This window comes from Pongo abelii, chromosome 20 (assembly GCF_028885655.2).
Source record: "Pongo abelii isolate AG06213 chromosome 20, NHGRI_mPonAbe1-v2.0_pri, whole genome shotgun sequence".
Lineage (NCBI taxonomy): Eukaryota > Metazoa > Chordata > Mammalia > Primates > Hominidae > Pongo > Pongo abelii.
Window position 1 is genome coordinate 54,654,662 of NC_072005.2, and position 19,023 is coordinate 54,673,684.

General features: G+C 56.6%; 2 protein-coding genes across 5 annotated transcripts; both read left to right on the plus strand.

Annotated features, from left to right (window-relative positions):
- The first annotated feature begins 419 nt into the window (after window positions 1–419).
- Window positions 420–7,745, plus strand: KCNJ14 (potassium inwardly rectifying channel subfamily J member 14). 2 transcript variants are annotated; one of them, XM_054540859.2, is made up of 3 exons: window positions 420–624; window positions 748–1,513; window positions 3,263–7,745. In XM_054540859.2, exons 2-3 carry the CDS (start codon window positions 800–802, stop codon window positions 3,857–3,859), a joined length of 1,311 nt encoding a protein of 436 aa, XP_054396834.1. In that variant the 5' UTR covers window positions 420–624; window positions 748–799; the 3' UTR covers window positions 3,860–7,745. The 2 variants fall into 2 exon arrangements, with proteins under 2 accessions (XP_054396834.1, XP_063576249.1); XM_063720179.1 differs by having other exon boundaries at window positions 420–1,513.
- A 274-nt stretch (window positions 7,746–8,019) lies between these two features.
- On the plus strand, window positions 8,020–18,604 carry CYTH2 (cytohesin 2). Of its 3 annotated transcripts, none has more exons than XM_002829504.6 (12): window positions 8,020–8,557; window positions 9,384–9,531; window positions 9,634–9,700; window positions 11,373–11,491; window positions 12,343–12,423; window positions 12,950–13,062; window positions 13,227–13,375; window positions 13,887–13,998; window positions 17,130–17,206; window positions 17,336–17,407; window positions 17,499–17,653; window positions 18,344–18,604. In XM_002829504.6, the coding sequence occupies exons 1-12, from the start codon at window positions 8,083–8,085 to the stop codon at window positions 18,429–18,431; spliced, it is 1,656 nt and encodes a 551-aa protein (XP_002829550.4). In that variant the 5' UTR covers window positions 8,020–8,082; the 3' UTR covers window positions 18,432–18,604. The 3 variants fall into 3 exon arrangements, 2 of the variants coding, with proteins under 2 accessions (XP_002829550.4, XP_054396832.2); XM_054540857.2 differs by lacking the exon at window positions 8,020–8,557 and adding an exon at window positions 8,798–9,074; XR_008516657.2 differs by lacking the exon at window positions 18,344–18,604 and having other exon boundaries at window positions 13,887–14,002; window positions 17,499–17,652.
- The last annotated feature ends 419 nt before the right edge of the window (window positions 18,605–19,023 follow it).

Sequence of the window (19,023 nt, forward strand, 5' to 3'; positions counted from 1 at the left end):
GTACTTTGGGAGGTTGAGGAGGGAAGATCTCTTGAGGCCAGGAGTTTGAGACCAGCCTGGGCAACAGAGTGAGGCCCATCTCTATAAAACAAAAATTAAATTAATAAAAAATTTTTAAAAAGAAGGTGGCTGGCCTGGCGCGGTGGCTCACGCCTGTAATCCCAGCACTTCGGGAGGCCAAAGTAGGCGGATCACGAGGTCAGGAGATCGAGACCATCTTGGCCAACATGGTGAAACCCCGTCTCTACTAAATTACAAAAACTTAGATGGGCATGGTGACCCGTGCCTGTAATCCCAGCTACTTGGGAGGCTGAGGCAGGCGAATCACTTGAACCTGGGAGGCAGAGGTTGCAGTGAGCTGAGGTTGTGGTGAGCTGAGATTGTGCCATTGCACTCCAGCCTGGCGACAGAGCAAGACTCCGTCTCAAAAAAAAAAAAAAAGAAAAAATTAAAAAAAAAAAAAATTACCCAGGCGTGGTGGTGTGCACTTGTAGTCCCAGCTACTCAGGAGGCTGAGACAGGAAAATTGCTTAAACTTGGGACGTGGAGGTTGCTGTGAGCCAGGATCATGTCACTGCACTCCAGCTTGGGCGACAGAGCAAGACTCTGTCTCCAAAAAAAAAAGTGAGTATCGTTCCACCTACTTGACAGATGAGGCCACTAAGCCCCACCAGAGAGCATGCTTGGCTGATGAGCTCACCCATTCCTGGTGCCCCTGACGTTTCTGCCGGTTTCTTGTCCCAGCAGGTTGGGGGCGCCTGCCCCCCACTAAGCCAAGTGGAGGGGGTCCCTCCGTCCAATGGGCCTGGCCAGGGCCCTACGCCGCCTCAGCGGCGCCCTGGATTCGGGAGACAGCCGGGCGGGCGATGAAGAGGAGGCCGGGCCCGGGATGTGCCGCAACGGGTGGGCGCCGGCACCGGTGCAGTCACCCGTGGGCCGGCGCCGCGGTCGCTTCGTCAAGAAAGACGGGCACTGCAACGTGCGCTTCGTGAACCTGGGTGGCCAGGGCGCGCGCTATCTGAGCGACCTGTTCACCACGTGCGTGGACGTGCGCTGGCGCTGGATGTGCCTGCTCTTCTCCTGCTCCTTCCTCGCCTCCTGGCTGCTCTTCGGCCTGGCCTTCTGGCTGATTGCCTCGCTGCACGGCGACCTGGCCGCCCCGCCACCGCCTGCGCCCTGCTTCTCACACGTGGCCAGCTTCCTGGCCGCCTTCCTCTTCGCGCTGGAGACGCAGACGTCCATCGGCTACGGCGTGCGCAGCGTCACCGAGGAGTGCCCGGCCGCTGTGGCCGCCGTGGTGCTGCAGTGCATTGCCGGCTGCGTGCTCGACGCCTTCGTCGTGGGTGCTGTCATGGCCAAGATGGCCAAACCCAAGAAGCGCAACGAGACGCTGGTCTTCAGCGAGAACGCCGTCGTGGCGCTGCGCGACCACCGCCTCTGCCTCATGTGGCGCGTCGGCAACCTGCGCCGCAGCCACCTGGTCGAGGCCCACGTGCGTGCCCAGCTGCTGCAGGTGCGCCCGGGAGGAGAGGCGGGGACTTCCGTGAGCCCTGGGGGATTGTGGGAGATGTAGGCCCGAGGGCGAGGGGCGTGCGGTCCTGGAGGGGGCGTGGACTACAACTCCCAGCAGCCTCTCGGGCCTGTGGCCTGCGAATGGGTCACTGGGCAGCTGGGGATGTAAACCCAACAGAGAGGTATGTGACCAGCTCTTCCTGGAGGCCTGGATTTGGGGCATACAGAGCTTCCTGTGGCTTGAGGATGGGCCGCCCGTGGGTAGACCTGAAAGGGCCACGCCTGGCCTGTCAAGGCTCTGGGCCGTAATTCCCAGAAGCCTCTGGGTCAAGGGACCTGTCCAAAGATGGGGTGGCCTCAGATGCAGCTTTGCGAGGGGGTGGTGGAGGGTCTGCGTGACCGTTCTATTACTCGGGTGTACAATTCTCACTGGACACTGGCACAGTTGGAGGCCTGTGACTTGAGGCCCCCAGGAGAAGCAGGCCCTGGGATGGGTGCAGCTCATCGCTGTGGAGCACAGTTCTCCAGGCCTCTAGGTGTGGGGTCCTGCAGCATCTGTGGGAGAATTCATTCCCCACCTCAGTGGCCCATTGTGTCCCACCAGCCTCCTAACCTCTGAGAGCAGGGTGGAGGTGGCAATGAAACGAAACTGCACCTCCCATTGGCCCGTGGGGTAGTGGCTCCCTCCCGTGCCCTGAGGAAGGGGCCTTAGCGTTCCTAGAATTGTGGCCAAATTGCTCAAACATCTCCGTTCCCAAGAAACTCTGGGCCAGCAGCTGCCGTTGCCCAAGTAAAGTGACTTTAGAACTCTGGGCTGAGGCTGGACTTGGAGAGGATCAGGGGTGGTGGGAGCTGCAACTCCCAGCCGCCTCTGGGGTTCCTCTACTTGAGGCTCCCAGAGACAGTTACAAGAGGAGGATAGGTGCCCACCTCCCACTTCAATCTCCTGCCTGAAGCTTTGAGATACCAGGATTCATGAATACGAGGGACACTGGCTCTTGCAGAAGTCTGTGGGGCAGTGACTTGGCCTGGGAGGTGGCTATGGAACCAGCGGGTAGGCGGGGGTGAAATACCCACACCCCACAAAGCGTGCTCACACACAGAATGACATGGAAGGGCTTGCAGTTGCCCTGGCAGCTGGGATAGCTCAGGGGAGAGCCCAGGGATAAGCCTGAGGCAGTGGTGGGTGCAGAATGTTGGACCTAGGTTGCCCTAACTGCCCCTTCTTGTCATCTGATTTATCTTTCTCTGGCCACATACTAAAAGCCATTTTTCTTTCCCTCTCCTTCTCCAATTCTCTGTTGGATGTCATCCTTATTTTCCGTTGTCGCTTTGATTTCATCTCTGTCTTGCTGATTTGTGTGTCTCTATGCCAATATCACTCTGTCCCTCTCTCCTTCTCTTCCCCCGCCACACCCCTCTTCCCGTTTTCTACCCCCAAACCCTGAGTCTCTTTCCTCTCTCTTTATCTCTGGGTCTCTGTCCTGTGTCCCATGCTATCTCTGGACCTCCATCCTCCCCTCCTGGATCTCTGGCTCCCTCACTGGGTTTCTGTGCCCTCCCCTGCATCTCTGACTTCCTCTCTCTCTGGGTTGCCGGCCCCATCTCTTGATCTGTGTTCTCACCCTTTCCTTCACTCCTGTGGTCTTTGCCTTCTTCTTTCTCTGCATCTCTTCCTCTCTCTCACTCCGTCTCTGCCCGTCTCTGTGCTCCCTGCTGTCTGTCTTTGGCTCCTCGCCTCCTGCTGCAGCCCCGTGTGACCCCAGAGGGTGAGTACATCCCGCTGGACCACCAGGATGTGGATGTGGGCTTTGATGGAGGCACCGATCGTATCTTCCTCGTGTCCCCCATCACCATCGTCCATGAGATCGACTCTGCCAGTCCTCTGTATGAACTAGGACGTGCGGAGCTGGCCAGGGCTGACTTCGAGCTGGTGGTCATTCTCGAGGGGATGGTTGAGGCCACAGCCATGACCACACAGTGTCGCTCGTCCTACCTCCCTGGTGAACTGCTCTGGGGCCATCGTTTTGAGCCAGTTCTCTTCCAGCGTGGCTCCCAGTATGAGGTCGACTATCGCCACTTCCATCGCACTTACGAGGTCCCAGGGACACCGGTCTGCAGTGCTAAGGAGCTGGATGAACGGGCAGAGCAGGCTTCCCACAGCCTCAAGTCTAGTTTCCCCGGCTCTCTGACTGCATTTTGTTATGAGAATGAACTTGCTCTGAGCTGCTGCCAGGAGGAAGATGAGGACGATGAGACTGAGGAAGGGAATGGGGTGGAAACAGAAGATGGGGCTGCTAGCCCCCGAGTTCTCACACCAACCCTGGCGCTGACCCTGCCTCCATGATGCAAACTGATGTCCCCTTCCCCATGTGTGCCCCCTTCCCCAAGGTAGCAAGATGGAGAGATGGGGCTCTCTCCTGGGATGGGGGCAGGTGTTCCCGAATACCGACAGGCCTGCTGGGTAAATGACTAGGTGGTAAGGTTCTGCCATGCCTGGTGATCCACCATGGACATACTGGACCTTAATTCCTCTGCTTCTGTGCTCCCTCCTGAGACCCCTTTATGAGCCTGATTCCTGAGTCTCACCAGAATTCTGGATCACCCAAGAGGAAAAGACTGGTGGTTCTAGATTCCTTTATATGGGGAGACCTGGATTGTTGACCAGGGTGAGAAGCCAATGGTATAGACTGCCTCTGGGGAAGCAAGTTGGCAGTTCTTGAACAGCATCAGATATCAAGAGTTTGTAGGTCTGGATTCACCTAAGATTCAAGGGAGTGTTGCTTTTCAACTCAGCCAACTGAGTAGCGAATCATTTGTTCTAGACCACCTAAGGAGGGAAGGTTATGAAATGCCCCAAGTATTCAAGATCATCTTGATTGACCAAAGACAAAAAAAAAAAAAAAAAAAAGACCTGTGGTTCCAGAAAGCTCATTAGTTGAGATTCTGTGAGTCTAGGTTGACCACAGAGGCAAGCACTGGTGATTCTAGGACAGATTTTATCTGGAGAGTTGAACTACTCCAGAAACTAAAGAGTAATGTTTCTAGAATGCACAAAACATTGTTAGTCTGTGGGTTTACAAAGACTGAAGTGACAGATTAAGAGTTCTTGATATTAGATAACTCCAACTTCTGGCTGTAGAGCACCCAGCCAAGAGAATAAGCAATGCTTTGAAAGGATCCACGGGGTGGGTTGTTGTTTTTTTTTTTTTAAGTGCCATTCTAGAATGTCCAAAGGGAATCAGGATTCTGTGGCTATAGACTGATCACAGAATCAAGGAAGCAGTGGCAATTCTAGATATCTGAGATTTTGCTGGTTCCAGTTTGCCCAATGGAGTTGAGAATCTCAATGATTCTAGGTGACTTCTTGTGGTTCTGTAATGCCAAAAGGAATGAAGACTCCAGGGATACAGAGTTGTCCATTACCAAAGCCTGGAAGTTCTCATCCCCTCCAGGTGGACTGCTTGGCAGTGCTAGGAGGTGGACTCAGGACTTGAGAAGCAACATTTCTGGGCTGACCTAGAAGGTGAAGGTGAAGGTGAGACCCTGTAGGGCACAGGGCTAATTAGTGGACAAGGGAAGGGGGAGGCCCAGGACTGGTGAGTCTAGAATGCTCTGGAACCCTACACCTAGTGATGTGTGTCTATTTCTTTTTTTCTTTTCTTTTTTTTTTTTTTGAGACCGAGTCTTACTCTGCCGCCCAGGCTGGAGTGCAATGGCGTGATCTCAGCTCACTGCAACCTCCGCCTCCCGGCTTCAAGTGTTTCTCCTGCCTCAGTCTCCCGAGTCGCTGGGATTACAGGCATAAGCCACTATGCCTGGCTAATTTTTGTATTTTTAGTAGAGACGGGGTTTTGCCATGTTGACCAGGTTGGTCTTGAACTCCCAACCTCAGATGATCCACCTGCCTCGGTCTCCCGAAGTGCTGGGATTACAGGTGTAAGCCAGCATGCCCAGCCGTGTGTCTGTTTCTTAAAGATATTATACATATGTATATTATATATATGTAATATAAATACAGATGTCTATCTATTTTTTCCCCTGGTCCCTACAACAGGCTTAGAGATGGAGTGCTAGCTAGTTGGAATGAGGTCCTTTTCAAGGACCCGAGAAGCTTTGCTCTAAATCCCAATGCTGCCCCAACTTCCTGTGTCACTTTGGACTCCTCTTCATGTCAGTTTCCCCATCTGTAAAAATGGGACATTGGAACTTGAAGTTCTTCAGGGGCCTTTCCAGCAGGATGAGTCCTCACTACACCAAGGGTGGGATGGGCATTCGAGTCCTGGGGATTTCCCTCCTCTCCCCAGTGCTGGATCATACGGCCTTCCAGGAGAGGCTGGGATGTAAGATACTCTTGGAGGCTGGCTCTGAACTCGGGTGTCTGAATCACACGGCAAGGGTAGGCGTGGGCTGTGGCTAACAGCCAGAGTCACTTCCCTGGCCCAGCTTAGGGACCTGGGGAGGAGGTAGCTCTGGACACCAGGGTTCTTCCCATTGTGGGAGAGTGAGTGTTTTAGGGGGAGACCTGTCCCCCAGATTAAAGAACTGGGAGCCCTAGTGGGTGTGTCTGCGAATGTGCTTCTCGAGCATGGGTCCTCCGACCTGGCCCCCTGCCCATGCTACCATCTATCTAAGTGCCCCACAGGCTGGGAGCCAACTGCAGAGGAACCAGTGACAGTGAGGAGGACGTGTTCCCACCCTGTGTTCTGGACTGAGGGCAGCCACTGTCATTGCCATTCAGCCTTCACAAGTGCTGCATCAACCCAAATGCCCCCTCCAGCTTCTCCATCCCCCTTTATCCCTCAGAATCCCCATGTAATAACCGGATGGGATTAATTAGCTGGCTGCTCTCTCAGCTCAGGGCGTCTGGGGTAGGTAGGGATGGGGGCAATGGAAACGCAGGGTTGGGGAAGGATGTTAAGTTGGAAGTGAAGGGGCAGGGAGGGGGTTTTGTTTGGAAGGAGTGTGGGGGCAGGGCAGCCCAGACTGGGTTTCCACTGGGGAGGGCAGGGCCTGGGCCACTCATAAAGGTCAGTGAGGGGATTAGGAGCCTCCATGTCTAATCCGACAGCTTAACTAGGTCCTGGCCCTGAACCCGTCCCCCCTGCCCAGCCCAGGGACAGCAAATGAGGACGAGGCCCAGACACCACTTCAGCCCCCATTACGGCTTCCCTCTTTACAGGGGTGCCTGGGTTCCCTATTCCAGCCAGCCCCTTGACCGCATTCCCTTACAAATAATGGGACATAGAGGCTGGGGAAGGGGAAGGGGCCTCAGAGAAGAGAGGAGTTTAAGAAGGGCAAGGGTGGCTGGGCACGGTGGCTCACGCCTATAATCCCAGCACTTTGGGAGGCTGAGGCGGGTGGATCACCTGAGGTCAGGAGTTTGAGACCAGCCTGGCCAACATGGCAAAAACCCGTCTCTACTAAAAATACAAAAATTAGCCGGGCATGGTGGTGGGTGCCTATAATCCCAGCTACTTGGGAGGCTGAGGCAGGAGTATTGCTTGAACCTTGTGGGTGGAGGTTGCAGTGAGCTGAGATCACGCCAATTCACTCCAGGCTGGGCAAAAGAGCAAAACTCTGTCTCAAAAAAAAAAAAAAAAAAGGCAAGTGTATGAGAGGACAAGGGGGACCATGACGTGAGGGGAGCCAGAGAGGAAGAAAAGGCCTCTGAGATGGGAGAAGGAATCAGAGAGGTGGGAGGATGCTGAGGAAAGGGGAGTTGTCTTAGCAGGAGGATGCTTGGGGAAGGGAGGAGTCTTAGGAGGATGCTAAGCTAAGGGGAGGAGTTTGGAGAAATGAGGGAGGAGTCTGAGCGGCAGAAGGTGCCAGGAAGGCCAAGCCTGTGCTTTCACTAAATTTCACCTTCCCCTGTTCCATTCCCCATGACCGATACCAAATAGCATAGCATTTAGAAAAAAGTAAATCTTGGCCAGGCGCGGTGGCTCATGCCTGTAATCCCAGCACTTTGGGAGGCCAAGGTGGGCGGATCATGAGGTCAGGAGTTCGAGACCAGCTTGGCCAACATGGTGAAACCCAGTCTCTATTAAAAATACAAAAAAATAGCCAGGTATGCACCATCATGGTGCAACCCTGTAATCCCAGCTACTCGGGAGGCTGAGGCAGGAGAATTGCTTGAACCCGGGAGGCGGAGGTTGCAGTGAACCGAGATCGTGCAACTGCACTCCAGCTTGGGCGACAGAGCAAGACTGTCTAAAAAAGAAAAAACGAAATCTTTTGTTCACCACTCCACGACTCCGAAGAGGCTGAGGGGGATGGGGAGGGCATAGATGGTGATAAGGAAGGAGTTCGGAGGTGAGGAGGGGAAATACGCGGAGAAGAAATGCAAAAGAAAAGGAGGCCAAAAGCTTCTCCCGGTTGCACGGCAACCTTTGCGGTCAGAAGGCAGCGTGGCCTGCTAGGAGGTGTGGCTTACGGAAACAAGCCAGTTTTAGCCCCGCCTCCTAGCAACAAGACTAACAAAGTACCGCCCCCTAGCAACGTATTATCGGAGGCGGGGCTCAGTTTACCTAGACTCCAAGTGTCCAGGGCCTTTGAGCAGGCGCAGAGATGGCTGTACCGCGTAGCTCCGCCTCCGCGCAACACTTTTCCGGGGCTTCTCATTGGAGAGCAAGCCTGTCAAGTGCTTTCTGTTGTTTCGGAGGCGGGGCCTGCTGCCCTGCCTGCACTCCGATTGGCCCCGCGGGCCGTCTACCTCTGGCCGGACATACCTACATCGGCTTTTTGTACGACTGTTGGCCCTGGAGGACGATCCTTTGGTGGCGAGGGCGGGGAGGACGGAAGCGCCCACTGTGGATTGGACAGTGTCAAAAAGAGGGGCGGTCCCTACTGAAGGGGCGGTTGGGCGACGAAGGGAGAGTCTTTTCAGCGCTGAGGACTGGCGCTGAGGAGGCGGCGGTGGCTCCCGGGGCGTTTGAGCGGGCTCACCCGAGCCCGCGGGCCAACGCGGATCCAGGCCCGACTGGCGGGACCGCCCCGGACTCCCCGCGGGCCTTCCTAGCCGCCATGGAGGACGGCGTCTATGGTAGGTCGGGGAGGGGCGGGGTCGGCTGGGAGCTGCTGGAGCGTTTTCTCCTGAACTTTCCGCCGCTAACGTTTCCCCCTGGCGCGCGCCGCCCAGAAGCGTTCGGCTCAGTCGTAGACTAGTCGCGCCGCTTTTGTTGGGTGCTGGACGGGCTTCCGGCGGGGCCCGAAAGCCGGGCGTTCCAGGCCATTGTTTGGGCTGAGCCTGTTTCCGGTGGCGGCGGGAGGGGCGGGATGGAGCGGTGGAGGCGAGGCCGGGGCGGAACCATTCCCGCTGGAGAGGCGGGCGAGCCCAGCGCCTGCCGGGGCCGGGGAGGGGCGCTTGAGTTGCGGGGAGGGGAGAAATCTTGGGGGGCGGGGGCCTTCGATGTCCCGCCCCACCTTCGCAACTCTCCCGAGCTGTCATCAGCTCCTCCGGCCGTAGTGACTTTTCATGGACCCAGGAGTGCAGATAACCAGGTCCCCAGCTACCTCGCCAGTAATGGAGTCAGAAAACCAAGGCCTCAGTCCCCTTCCAAGTAATGGACGTAGAAGCCCGGGCCCCCAGCCCTTTCTTCCCTCAGACCTAAGAGCTCAGGCACCCATTCCCCTTCTCCCTCACACTCAGGAATCTGGGCCCCAATTCCCCTTGTCCCCCAAAACTCAAGAGTTTAGAGCCCCAGCTCTTTCTCCTCTGCAGCGAGGAATCCAGGCCCCCAGCCCATTTTTCTGTGCAGACATAGGAAGCACCTTACACATCCTCTCCCAGCTCTGTCCGCTCCCAGATTGCAGGAATTCAGGCTCACGGCCCCTAGCACTGACTTTTAAACCTTGACCCCGATCCCTAGAACCCCCAGACCTGACTCCGGAGGAGCGGATGGAGCTGGAGAACATTCGGCGGCGGAAGCAGGAGCTGCTGGTGGAGATTCAGCGCCTGCGGGAGGAGCTCAGTGAAGCCATGAGCGAGGTGGAGGGGCTGGAGGCCAATGAGGGCAGGTGAAGGATGGGGCGGATGACCTAGGGGGCGTGGGGTTGGCTGAGGCCAGGAATGCCCAGGCATTGACCCTCCACCCCCCACCCTGCTCTCTGCTCCTGCAGTAAGACCTTGCAGCGGAACCGGAAGATGGCAATGGGCAGGAAGAAGTTCAACATGGACCCCAAGAAGGTGCTTGGGGCCACAGGACTGGGATCAGCTGGGCAAACATCCAGGCAGGGGCTTCTGGCACCTCCGGGTTCCAGAAGCGTGATGGTGCCGGGTCTATTCTAGGTGGACAGACTTGGTCCTAATCCCTGGATTCAGATACTGGCAGTCCATTTGTTCTCTGAACACTGAACACTGACCAAGTGTTCCAGCCCTCCTGACTGTTTTGTCCCCTGCCCGGAAGGTCGTCTTCCACTTTCTACTTGTATGGGCGCACTTCTGGTCCCAAGATGAGCTCGAGTCTTGTAGGGGCTATGGACAAGGTGACATGCACAAAGGAGAGTTGACCTCCCTCCCACAAAGGTGCCATGACAGAGGAAGGTATCAGGGTAGTGGACCTCTGGAGGAGGCAGGCTGGTGGAGTCAGGGAGGGCTTCCTTGAGGAGGAGACGTTCAGGTCGGGTTTGAAGGATGAGTAGGTGTTCACCAGGTGGAGGAAAGGCTTTTGTTCACTTACTCTTTTTGTGTGTGTGTGTGTGTGTGTGTGAGACAGAGTCTTGCTCTATCACCCAGGCTGGAGTGCAGTGATGTGATCTCGGCTCACTGTAACCTCCGCCTCCTGCGATTCTCCTGCCTCAGCCTCCCGAGAAGCTGGGCTTACAGGCTCCCACCACCATGCCCAGCTAATTTTTGTATTTTTAGTACAGACAGGGTTTCACCATGTTGGCCAGGCTGCTTCCAAACTCCTAACCTCAGGTGATCCGCCTGCCTCAGCCTCCCAAAGTGCTGGGATTACAGGCATGAGCCACCATGCCCGGCGTGTTCACATACTCATTTAACACCCATTTTTTGAGGCTTCCCAAGAGCCTGATCCTGTGTAGGGCAATGCTGGGGACGCAAAGAAGAATTAGATGCTGCCTTGTGCTCAGAGAGCCCTTGGACACCGATACCACAGTTCACAGTGAGATACAGCAGTAGTAGAGAGGTCTTCATAGCACAGAGAGTGAGAGAAACCTCCAGTCTAGCCAGGGCTTCGAGTTCATAGCCCTCGAGGGACTGCGTCTGCTAACAGGTTGTCACGTTATTCTTTCCTGAAGCAATTGGAATTCTGTTGAGTCATTCAACAAACATTTATTGGCTGGGTTTGGTGGCTTATGCCTGTAATCCCAGTGCTTTGAGAGGCCGAGGAGGGAGGATTGCTTGAAGCCAGGAGTTTGAGACCAGCCTGGGCAGCATAGTGATAACTCATCTCTAGAAAAAAATATAAATAAATAAATTATCCAGGTGTGTTGGTGCATGCCTATAGTCCCAGCTTCTCAGGAGGCCGAAGTGAGAGGATCCCTTGAGCCCAGCAGTTCGAAGCTGCAATGAGCTGTGATCACGCCACTGCACTCCAGTCTGTGCAATAGAGCGAGACCAGGTCTCAGAAAAAAGAGAAAATGTACTGAGCACCTGTGCCTTGCCAGACCCTGTTGTTGGTTCTGGAATTAACCAGGCAAAGGCAGAGAGGGTAGGCCATGAGGTGCAAAGGCCGTGAGTTGGGAAGAATGCTATTTAAGACCTGTGAGAAGGCTGAAGATGAAACCTGGCCCTGGTCTGTTGAGGGTGGGGGTAGGTCTGGATGCTGAGATTCCCAGGGAGGTGAGTGGGGTGGCTTTCTGGCCCTCAGCACTGAGACCTTGTCCCCACTCACCAGGGGATCCAGTTCTTGGTGGAGAACGAACTGCTGCAGAACACACCCGAGGAGATCGCCCGCTTCCTGTACAAGGGCGAGGGGCTGAACAAAACAGCCATCGGGGACTACCTGGGGGAGAGGTATGGTCACCACTTAGCTCCTGTGGGGCTCCTCCCTCCCAACCCCCGGGCCCAGCTCCTGCCCTCACACTGGCAGCTCACAGGTGGAGCAGCCCTGCCGCCTCCCCGCAGAGAGGCCCTGGCAGATCAGCCTGCTGACTGGACTGTGACAGAATGGACTGACATGGGCTAGGGGAGCCTGCGGCCAACTGAGAGCATCTGGGGATGTGGGGCCTTCTGGAATTACCTGGGGGTTGTGGGGAAGCATCCATTTATGTCTGAGAAGGGTAGAGAACATCTCTCAAGGGTCATGGAAGCACGAGAACCGTGGGTAGACCATGGCTGTGCATAGGCACTGGGTGGCCATCTGGGAGCTGTGGGGACCGCTGGGCCCTTGTGGGAGCCTAGGAGTTGTGGGGTCATTTGGAAGCCTAGGGTGCATGGGACTGGACATCAGATGATTGGAGGCCATCTGTGGGCGTCTGGGAAGCAGGGATTTATAGAGATCTGGGGTACGTGGGAAGCATCTCTGTATGTCTGGGGGATGTGGGGACTGTGTCTGGATACCTGGGGAGTATGGGGATCATTTGAGAGAGGTGACAGTAGGTGGCATACATGTTTGCAGCATTTCTCCCAACTGTACAAAGGTCTGGCCTAAGCAGGGTTCCCAAGCCAGATATTCTTCCCAAGAGTGTGTTCTGAGCATCCCCCACCCTGGGGGCAGGCCTGTGGGAGTCCAGCAGGAAACTTCACCCTCCGCAGTGGGCAGCTGTGGTGCAGTAGACGGGGCACGACTTCCCCAGGGCCTTGCCCCCTGCCCATTCCTGCCCCATCCTTTCCAAACTGCATGTGTCTTTGTCCCATCCTTCCAGGGAAGAGCTGAACCTGGCAGTGCTCCATGCTTTTGTGGATCTGCATGAGTTCACCGACCTCAATCTGGTGCAGGCCCTCAGGTGAGTGAGGGGGAGGGGTTTGGAAGGCCAGGAATGTACCTGTCAGGGCCTTCCTAGTTACAAGTGACAAACCTTACTCAAGAAAAAAACAGAAGCAAGCAAAACAGAAACAAAAACTAGGGAACTGAGTGTGTCCTGCACCATAAAAGTCCAGGGTTATGGCCTCTTTCAGGTATGGCTATATCCAGGAGCTCAAATGGTGGTCAGAAAGTCAACTTTCTTTGCCTCTTGTATTTGCCACTGTGTCAGCATTGCTCTCTGCAGACCCGCTTACCTGATAACAAGCCTCAACCAACCCCCAGACCTGTCTAGCAAACTTAGCAGAAAGAGGCTGTTTCTATTCGGATTCACAACACTCCCATGGCCAGTGCCCATTGGTGAGATTGGATCACGTGACCATACCTGAACCAACTGCTGAGGCTGGAAGGTCAGGATTCCTCGTGGACCAGTTCCTAACACAGGGACTGAGAGTGGGGACAGGCTCCCACCAGCCCTGGCATCCATTCCTGGCCCCTCCCCAACCCAGGCAATTTCTATGGAGCTTTCGCCTACCCGGAGAGGCCCAGAAAATTGACCGGATGATGGAGGCCTTCGCTCAGCGATACTGCCTGTGCAACCCTGGGGTTTTCCAGTCCACAGGTGCGGGCCCCAAATCCTGGGTCCTGGGAAAGAGGAGACTGGGGCCCAGACTCCTAGGTCTGAGGGAGGGAGGAGGCTGGGAGCTGGGAATCCTGGGTCCTGGGGAATGGGGGCACTGGGGGCTGACACGCCTGGGTCGTCACCACCTGCCCTGTCCGGTGCAGACACGTGCTATGTGCTGTCCTTCGCCGTCATCATGCTCAACACCAGTCTCCACAATCCCAATGTCCGGGACAAGCCGGGCCTGGAGCGCTTTGTGGCCATGAACCGGGGCATCAATGAGGGCGGGGACCTGCCTGAGGAGCTGCTCAGGGTCAGCCCCCCTTCCCTGCCCCTCAGCCCTGCCCCTCTTCCTGCCACAGACACCCCCGCCCCACCTGTGGTCTCCTAGTGCCCAAGCTGTCTGCCCTCACCCCCAAGATGGCACGCTCATGCCAACCTGTGTGTCATATTTTTCTCTCTCTGGGTGCTTCTCTTCTTGACTGTCTCTCTCAGGCTTTGGCCCTGACAATTTTGGCCTGTCTGTCTGTCTTCTCTGTCTCTGGCTGTTGCACTTTCCGGCCCTCGATTGGCCTCATTCCCCATCTGTCTGTTTCTCTGAGGTTGTAGCCGGCTCCTCCACCTATCACCAGGGCATCTCTTCTTTCCACCCCCAGCTCAGCCTCCCTCCACTTCTCTGCCTTTCACTTCCCTCTCCTCCCCAGCCTGCCCCTCTCTCTTCCCCACCATGAGTCATCCCATCCCTTGTCTCGCTGCCCCCCACCCTGAGTAACCCTGGGGGGCCCCAGGGGGCTCGAATGGCTGATGCAGCCTTCACTCCTCAGAACCTGTACGACAGCATCCGAAATGAGCCCTTCAAGATTCCTGAGGATGACGGGAATGACCTGACCCACACCTTCTTCAACCCGGACCGGGAGGGCTGGCTCCTGAAGCTGGGTATGTGTCCTCCCAACCCCGCTGGTCCCTCCGCAGGAGGACATTCATGGGCCTGGGCTCTGGACTCAGCTTCCGCACAAACCTGCTGCCTGAACTGAGGCAAATGATTCGACCTCTCTGAACCTCAGTTTTCCACACCCAAAAAATGGGGCTGAAAGTAAAATCAGGCCTGTGTGCTGGGCCTGGCCTGTAAAAGTACTTCCCAACCCCTTCTCTTTACCCACAAACGTTGATGGAGCCCTTCTGTGCCAGGCCCTGAGCTGGGCTGAGGAGGCAGTGAGAGGCAGCTGACATTGTCCTTTCGTGGGAGAAGAGTTCACTCAGGCTTCTTTCCACTGCGTTAACCCAGCCCGAGGGAGCCAAACCCCTGGAACCTATTCCCCTTGGCAAGAACTCCCAGGGTCCCAGGCAGGACTGGCCCTGCACTCCAAGGCATCAGGCCCAGAGCACTTGCTGATCCAGGTGCCATCCTTCCCGAAACACCACCCGCAGGCAGAAAAGAGCCAAACAGGCGAGGAAACCTGTCCCAGATTCTGGCTTCCAGCTGTGGAGGGAATAGCCAGGGCTGGTGCAGATGAGTGGGGAAACCCAGCAGAGATGGAGGGGGGAGTCTTCGTCATAACGTGGCACTGGCACATTCAAGGTCAGTTAGCATGGATCAGACAGGATCGTAGCATGATGAGGGGTTAGCACGAGGACTGGAGTGGTTCTCAGCCCTGGCTGCACATGAGATTTGCCAGGGCACTTCGAAAACTCCGGTGGCTGGGCCATAGACTCCTGAAGTCAGGCTCTCAGGAGCAGAAGGGCCATCAGTCATCATTTAAGCTCCTCGGGTGCTCCCAATGCATAGTCGAGTTTGAGAGCTGCTGGCCTGGAGCCGTGCCTGGTAACAGTAGGTGCCGCCTGCGTGTTAGATGTGGTTTATAATGGAGACGAGGTGCACAGCTGCTCCCGAGAGACACATCTGGGGAGTTACAGTCCAGCACAGCAGTGGAGGATTCCTGCGACAGCAGGAGAGCCCACAGGAAGCTTTCAGCTCAGTGAAGGGAGTCAAGGCCAGGCTTCTTGGAAGGAGGTTGGACAGGGCAGCTTTGGCCTCTTGAGTCTTGGGGGTCTCCCCATGTGGAACTGTGCTCTTAAACCAGGGCATCACCACCTCAACAGATGCCAGGGTTTCCTGGTAAATGTAAAATACGCAAGTCAGGCAGGGCACAGGGGCCCACCCCTGTAATTTCAGCACTTCGGAAGGACAAGGCAGGAGGATTGTTCGAGGTCAGGAGTTTGAGACCAACCTGGGCAATATAATGATATCCCCCATCTCTACAAAAAATAAAAAAATTAGCCAGGCCTGGTGATGTAGGAGGATTGTTTGAGCCCAAGCGGTCGAGGCCTCAGTGAGTCGTGATTGTGCCACTGCACTCCAGCCTGGGCAACAGAGCGAGACCCTGTCTCTATAAAATAAAAATAAAACATGCAAATCGCTGTCCAGCCAACACCCCAGTCCGGATCCCTGCATTCGATCCAAGGGAGGCAGACTGCTGGGGGAAATTGAGAGTCCTCGAGGTGCCCCTGGCAGTGAGCGGGCCAGAAAGAGAAGCAGGAAGGCGCCAGCATCACGAGGAACTGCTTCCCTCAAAACTGCTCCTGTCAGGCCAGGCATGGTGGCTCAGGCCTGTAATCCCAGCACTTTGGGAGGCTGAGGCAGGCGGATCACTTGAGATCAGGAGTTTGAGACCAGCCTGGCCAACATGGTGAAACCCCGTCTCTACTAAAAATACAAAAATTAGCCGGGCGTGGTGGCGGGCACCTGTAATCCTAGCTACTTGGGAGGCTAAGGTACAAGAATTGCTTGAACCCAGGAGGTGGAGCTTGCAGTGAGCCGAGATCACACCATTGCAAATCCAGCCTGGGTAACAGAGTGAGACTCAGTCTCAAACAAAACAAAACAAAACAAAAACTGCTCCCCTGAGCAGTAACTTTACCATTTCCCAGATGAGGAAATGGAGGCTCATGCCTCAGTTTGGCTCTGAGCCCCATCTAAGGCTGCCCAGCCCCAGGGACATCTCTGGCCAAAGGGCCTCTGTTCCCTTTGTGCCAGTTAGAGAGAGGGACCCCTTCCTTAAAAGATGGAAATACAGGAGTGGAGATTGGTGATGATGGTTGCTACTCCATGCCTAATAAAAGCCATTCTTACTGTCATTGTTTAACCCTGGGCCCACAAGGAAGCCAGCAGCAGGTCATTTTGCCGCAGGAAGGTGTAGGCCCAAGTGAGTCTCCAGGCTGGAGTCCAGAGAGTCCCAGAGAGTGCCCTGAAGTCACACAGCCAGTTTGTGCAGGAGCTGAGATGGGCCCCCACACCCACCTTAGACCAAGGACTCGGGGTTTTGTCTTCTCCCCTGTGGGGGTCACTTCCAGGGGAGAGGCACTTTTACCATGTCAAGGGAGGAAGCTCCTGGCCTAGGAAGACCTTAGTGGGTAGGCTGGGGCCCTGTACCGAAGCAAAGGGTTTTCAAGGCTGCTATCTGGGGCTCATGGCCCTTGGCCTCTCTGGGAGGGAGGAGCCCCGGCCATCCCCCCCTCGTGGATGTAACTGGTTTTCTTCCCTCTCTCTCCCTCCCCTCCCTTTCTGCGTCTTTCTCTCTCTCCTGTGTTTGCCTCTCTGTCCCGCCCCTGCGCATCCGTCCCTGTGCCCACCCTGTTTCTGTCGCCTGCGGCTCTTGGGGTGCTCCATTCTCCCGCCTTCCCTTCTCCTGCACCTGGTCCTGCCTGCTTTCTTGCTGTCTGCCCCAGGAGGTAGGTACACGACCTGTCTGTCTCCCATCACTAGACGAGGGGAGGGGGCTGCCCTGGTGCCCTGGCCTCCTGCCCACAGGAGGAGGGGGCTGGGGGCTCAGGCTCCTGGGCTGGGACTGCTGACTCAGAAAACGTGGAGCCCCAAGCTGGGGGTGGACGATTCCTGGAGCCCCAACACGGCTGGCCCTGCTTGTCTGTCTCCCCCAACGCAGCGGCTTTGTCTAAGTCCTAGGAGCCCCACCTCTACCGCTCTTGCTCTGCTTCTCACACCCCTCCCATCTCCCAGAGGCCCTGTCCCCCCGTTGAGCCCAGGCCCCCTCCCACCCCTTCCCTTTCAGGGGGCCGGGTGAAGACGTGGAAGCGGCGCTGGTTTATCCTCACAGACAACTGCCTTTACTACTTTGAGTACACCACGGTGAGCGTGACCCACCCCGGGCTCTGGGGTCCTGGGAAGAGTGGCTGGGAACCTGGACTCCTGGGGCTGAGGGAGGTGGGGTGGGGTGAGGACTTGGAAGTCTGAGTTCTGTCCAACTTGCTTCTTCAGGACAAGGAGCCCCGAGGAATCATCCCCCTGGAGAATCTGAGCATCCGAGAGGTGGACGACCCCCGGAAACCGGTAAGACCCTCTCTGAACACCTTCCTGCCAGGGCGGGGTCTCCTCTGCCCAGGGCTGGTTCTTACCTGCGCCCTTCCTCTCTCGTCCCCAGAACTGCTTTGAACTTTACATCCCCAACAACAAGGGGCAGCTCATCAAAGCCTGCAAAACTGAGGCGGACGGCCGAGTGGTGGAGGGAAACCACATGGTGTACCGGATCTCGGCCCCGACGCAGGAGGAAAAGGACGAGTGGATCAAGTCCATCCAGTGAGTCTGGACTCCTGGGTCTGATGGAGGAGGGGCTGGGGCCTGGACTCCTGGGTCTGATGGAGGGGCTGGGGCCTGGACACCTGGGTCTGATGGAGGAGGGGCTGGGGCCTGGACTCCTGGGTCTGATGGAGGGGCTGGGGCCTGGACACCTGGGTCTGATGGAGGAGGGGCTGGGGCCTGGACTCCTGGGTCTGACGGAGGAGGGGCTGGGGCCTGGACACCTGGGTCTGATGGAAGAGGGGCTGGGGCCTGGATCCCTGGGTCTGATGAAGGAGAGGCTGGGGGCCTGGACACCTGGGGCTGGGGGCCTGGACTCCTGGGTCTGATGGAGGAGGGGCTGGGGCCTGGACACCTGGGTCTGACGGAGGAGGGGCTGGCGGTTGGGATCCCTGGGTCTGACGGAGGAGGGGCTGGGCCCTGGACTCCTGGGTCCAAGGGAGGAAGGGCCGGGGGCCTGGACTCCTGGGTCTGATAGAGGAGGGGCCGGGGGCCTGGACTCCTGGGTTTGAGGGAGGAGGGGCCAGGGGCCTGGACTGCTGGGTCTAAGGGAGGAGGGGCTGGGGGCCTGGACTCCTGGGTCTGAAAGAGGAGGGGCCAGGGGGCTGAGACTCCTCCTGGGTATGAGGGAGGAGGAGCTGGAGGCCTGGACTCTTTGGCCCTCATCCTGGGACCTCTCCCCTTCTGCAGGGCGGCTGTGAGTGTGGACCCCTTCTATGAGATGCTGGCAGCGAGAAAGAAGCGGATTTCAGTCAAGAAGAAGCAGGAGCAGCCCTGACCCCCTGCCCCCAACTCCATTATTTATTACGGAGCTGCCCCGCCTGGGTGGCCGGACCCCTGGGCCTTGGGGCTGTGGATCCTGGTTCCCTGTTTGGAAAATTCACCACCTCTAGCTCCTCACTGTTCTTTGTAATTAACACGCTGTTGGTAATCTTATTAATTATTTAACCACTTGGTCTGCTGACCCCCTCATTTCTTGGGGTTGACAGAGTCGAGGTGCTTGATAGAGCCAGCCTGTTTGCCTGGACAGGGGCCTGGACCCGCTTGTCTCTGGGTGCTGCCTGGGCTGTCCCGGTGGGTCTGTTCTGGTTTCACCCCGAGCCCAGCAGGAGTGGAGTAAAGGGAGAAGGTTAATACGGTGGGAGTCTGGAGTCGGAATTGGCCGGGGACAGAGTTTAGAATGCAGGGGTTCAGGGTCAAGGTCTAGCATTCATTCTAGAAGTTACTTGACAGCCATCAGCCAGTTACACTACAGCCATCAGCTAGTTCCCATCTTTGCTTTCATGGGGCTTGAGGTCTTTGAGGGGCAGGAGATAAAGCTGGTGAGGTTGTGAGCTGGGCCAGGGCTTTGAGGACAACCTGGAGCTGGA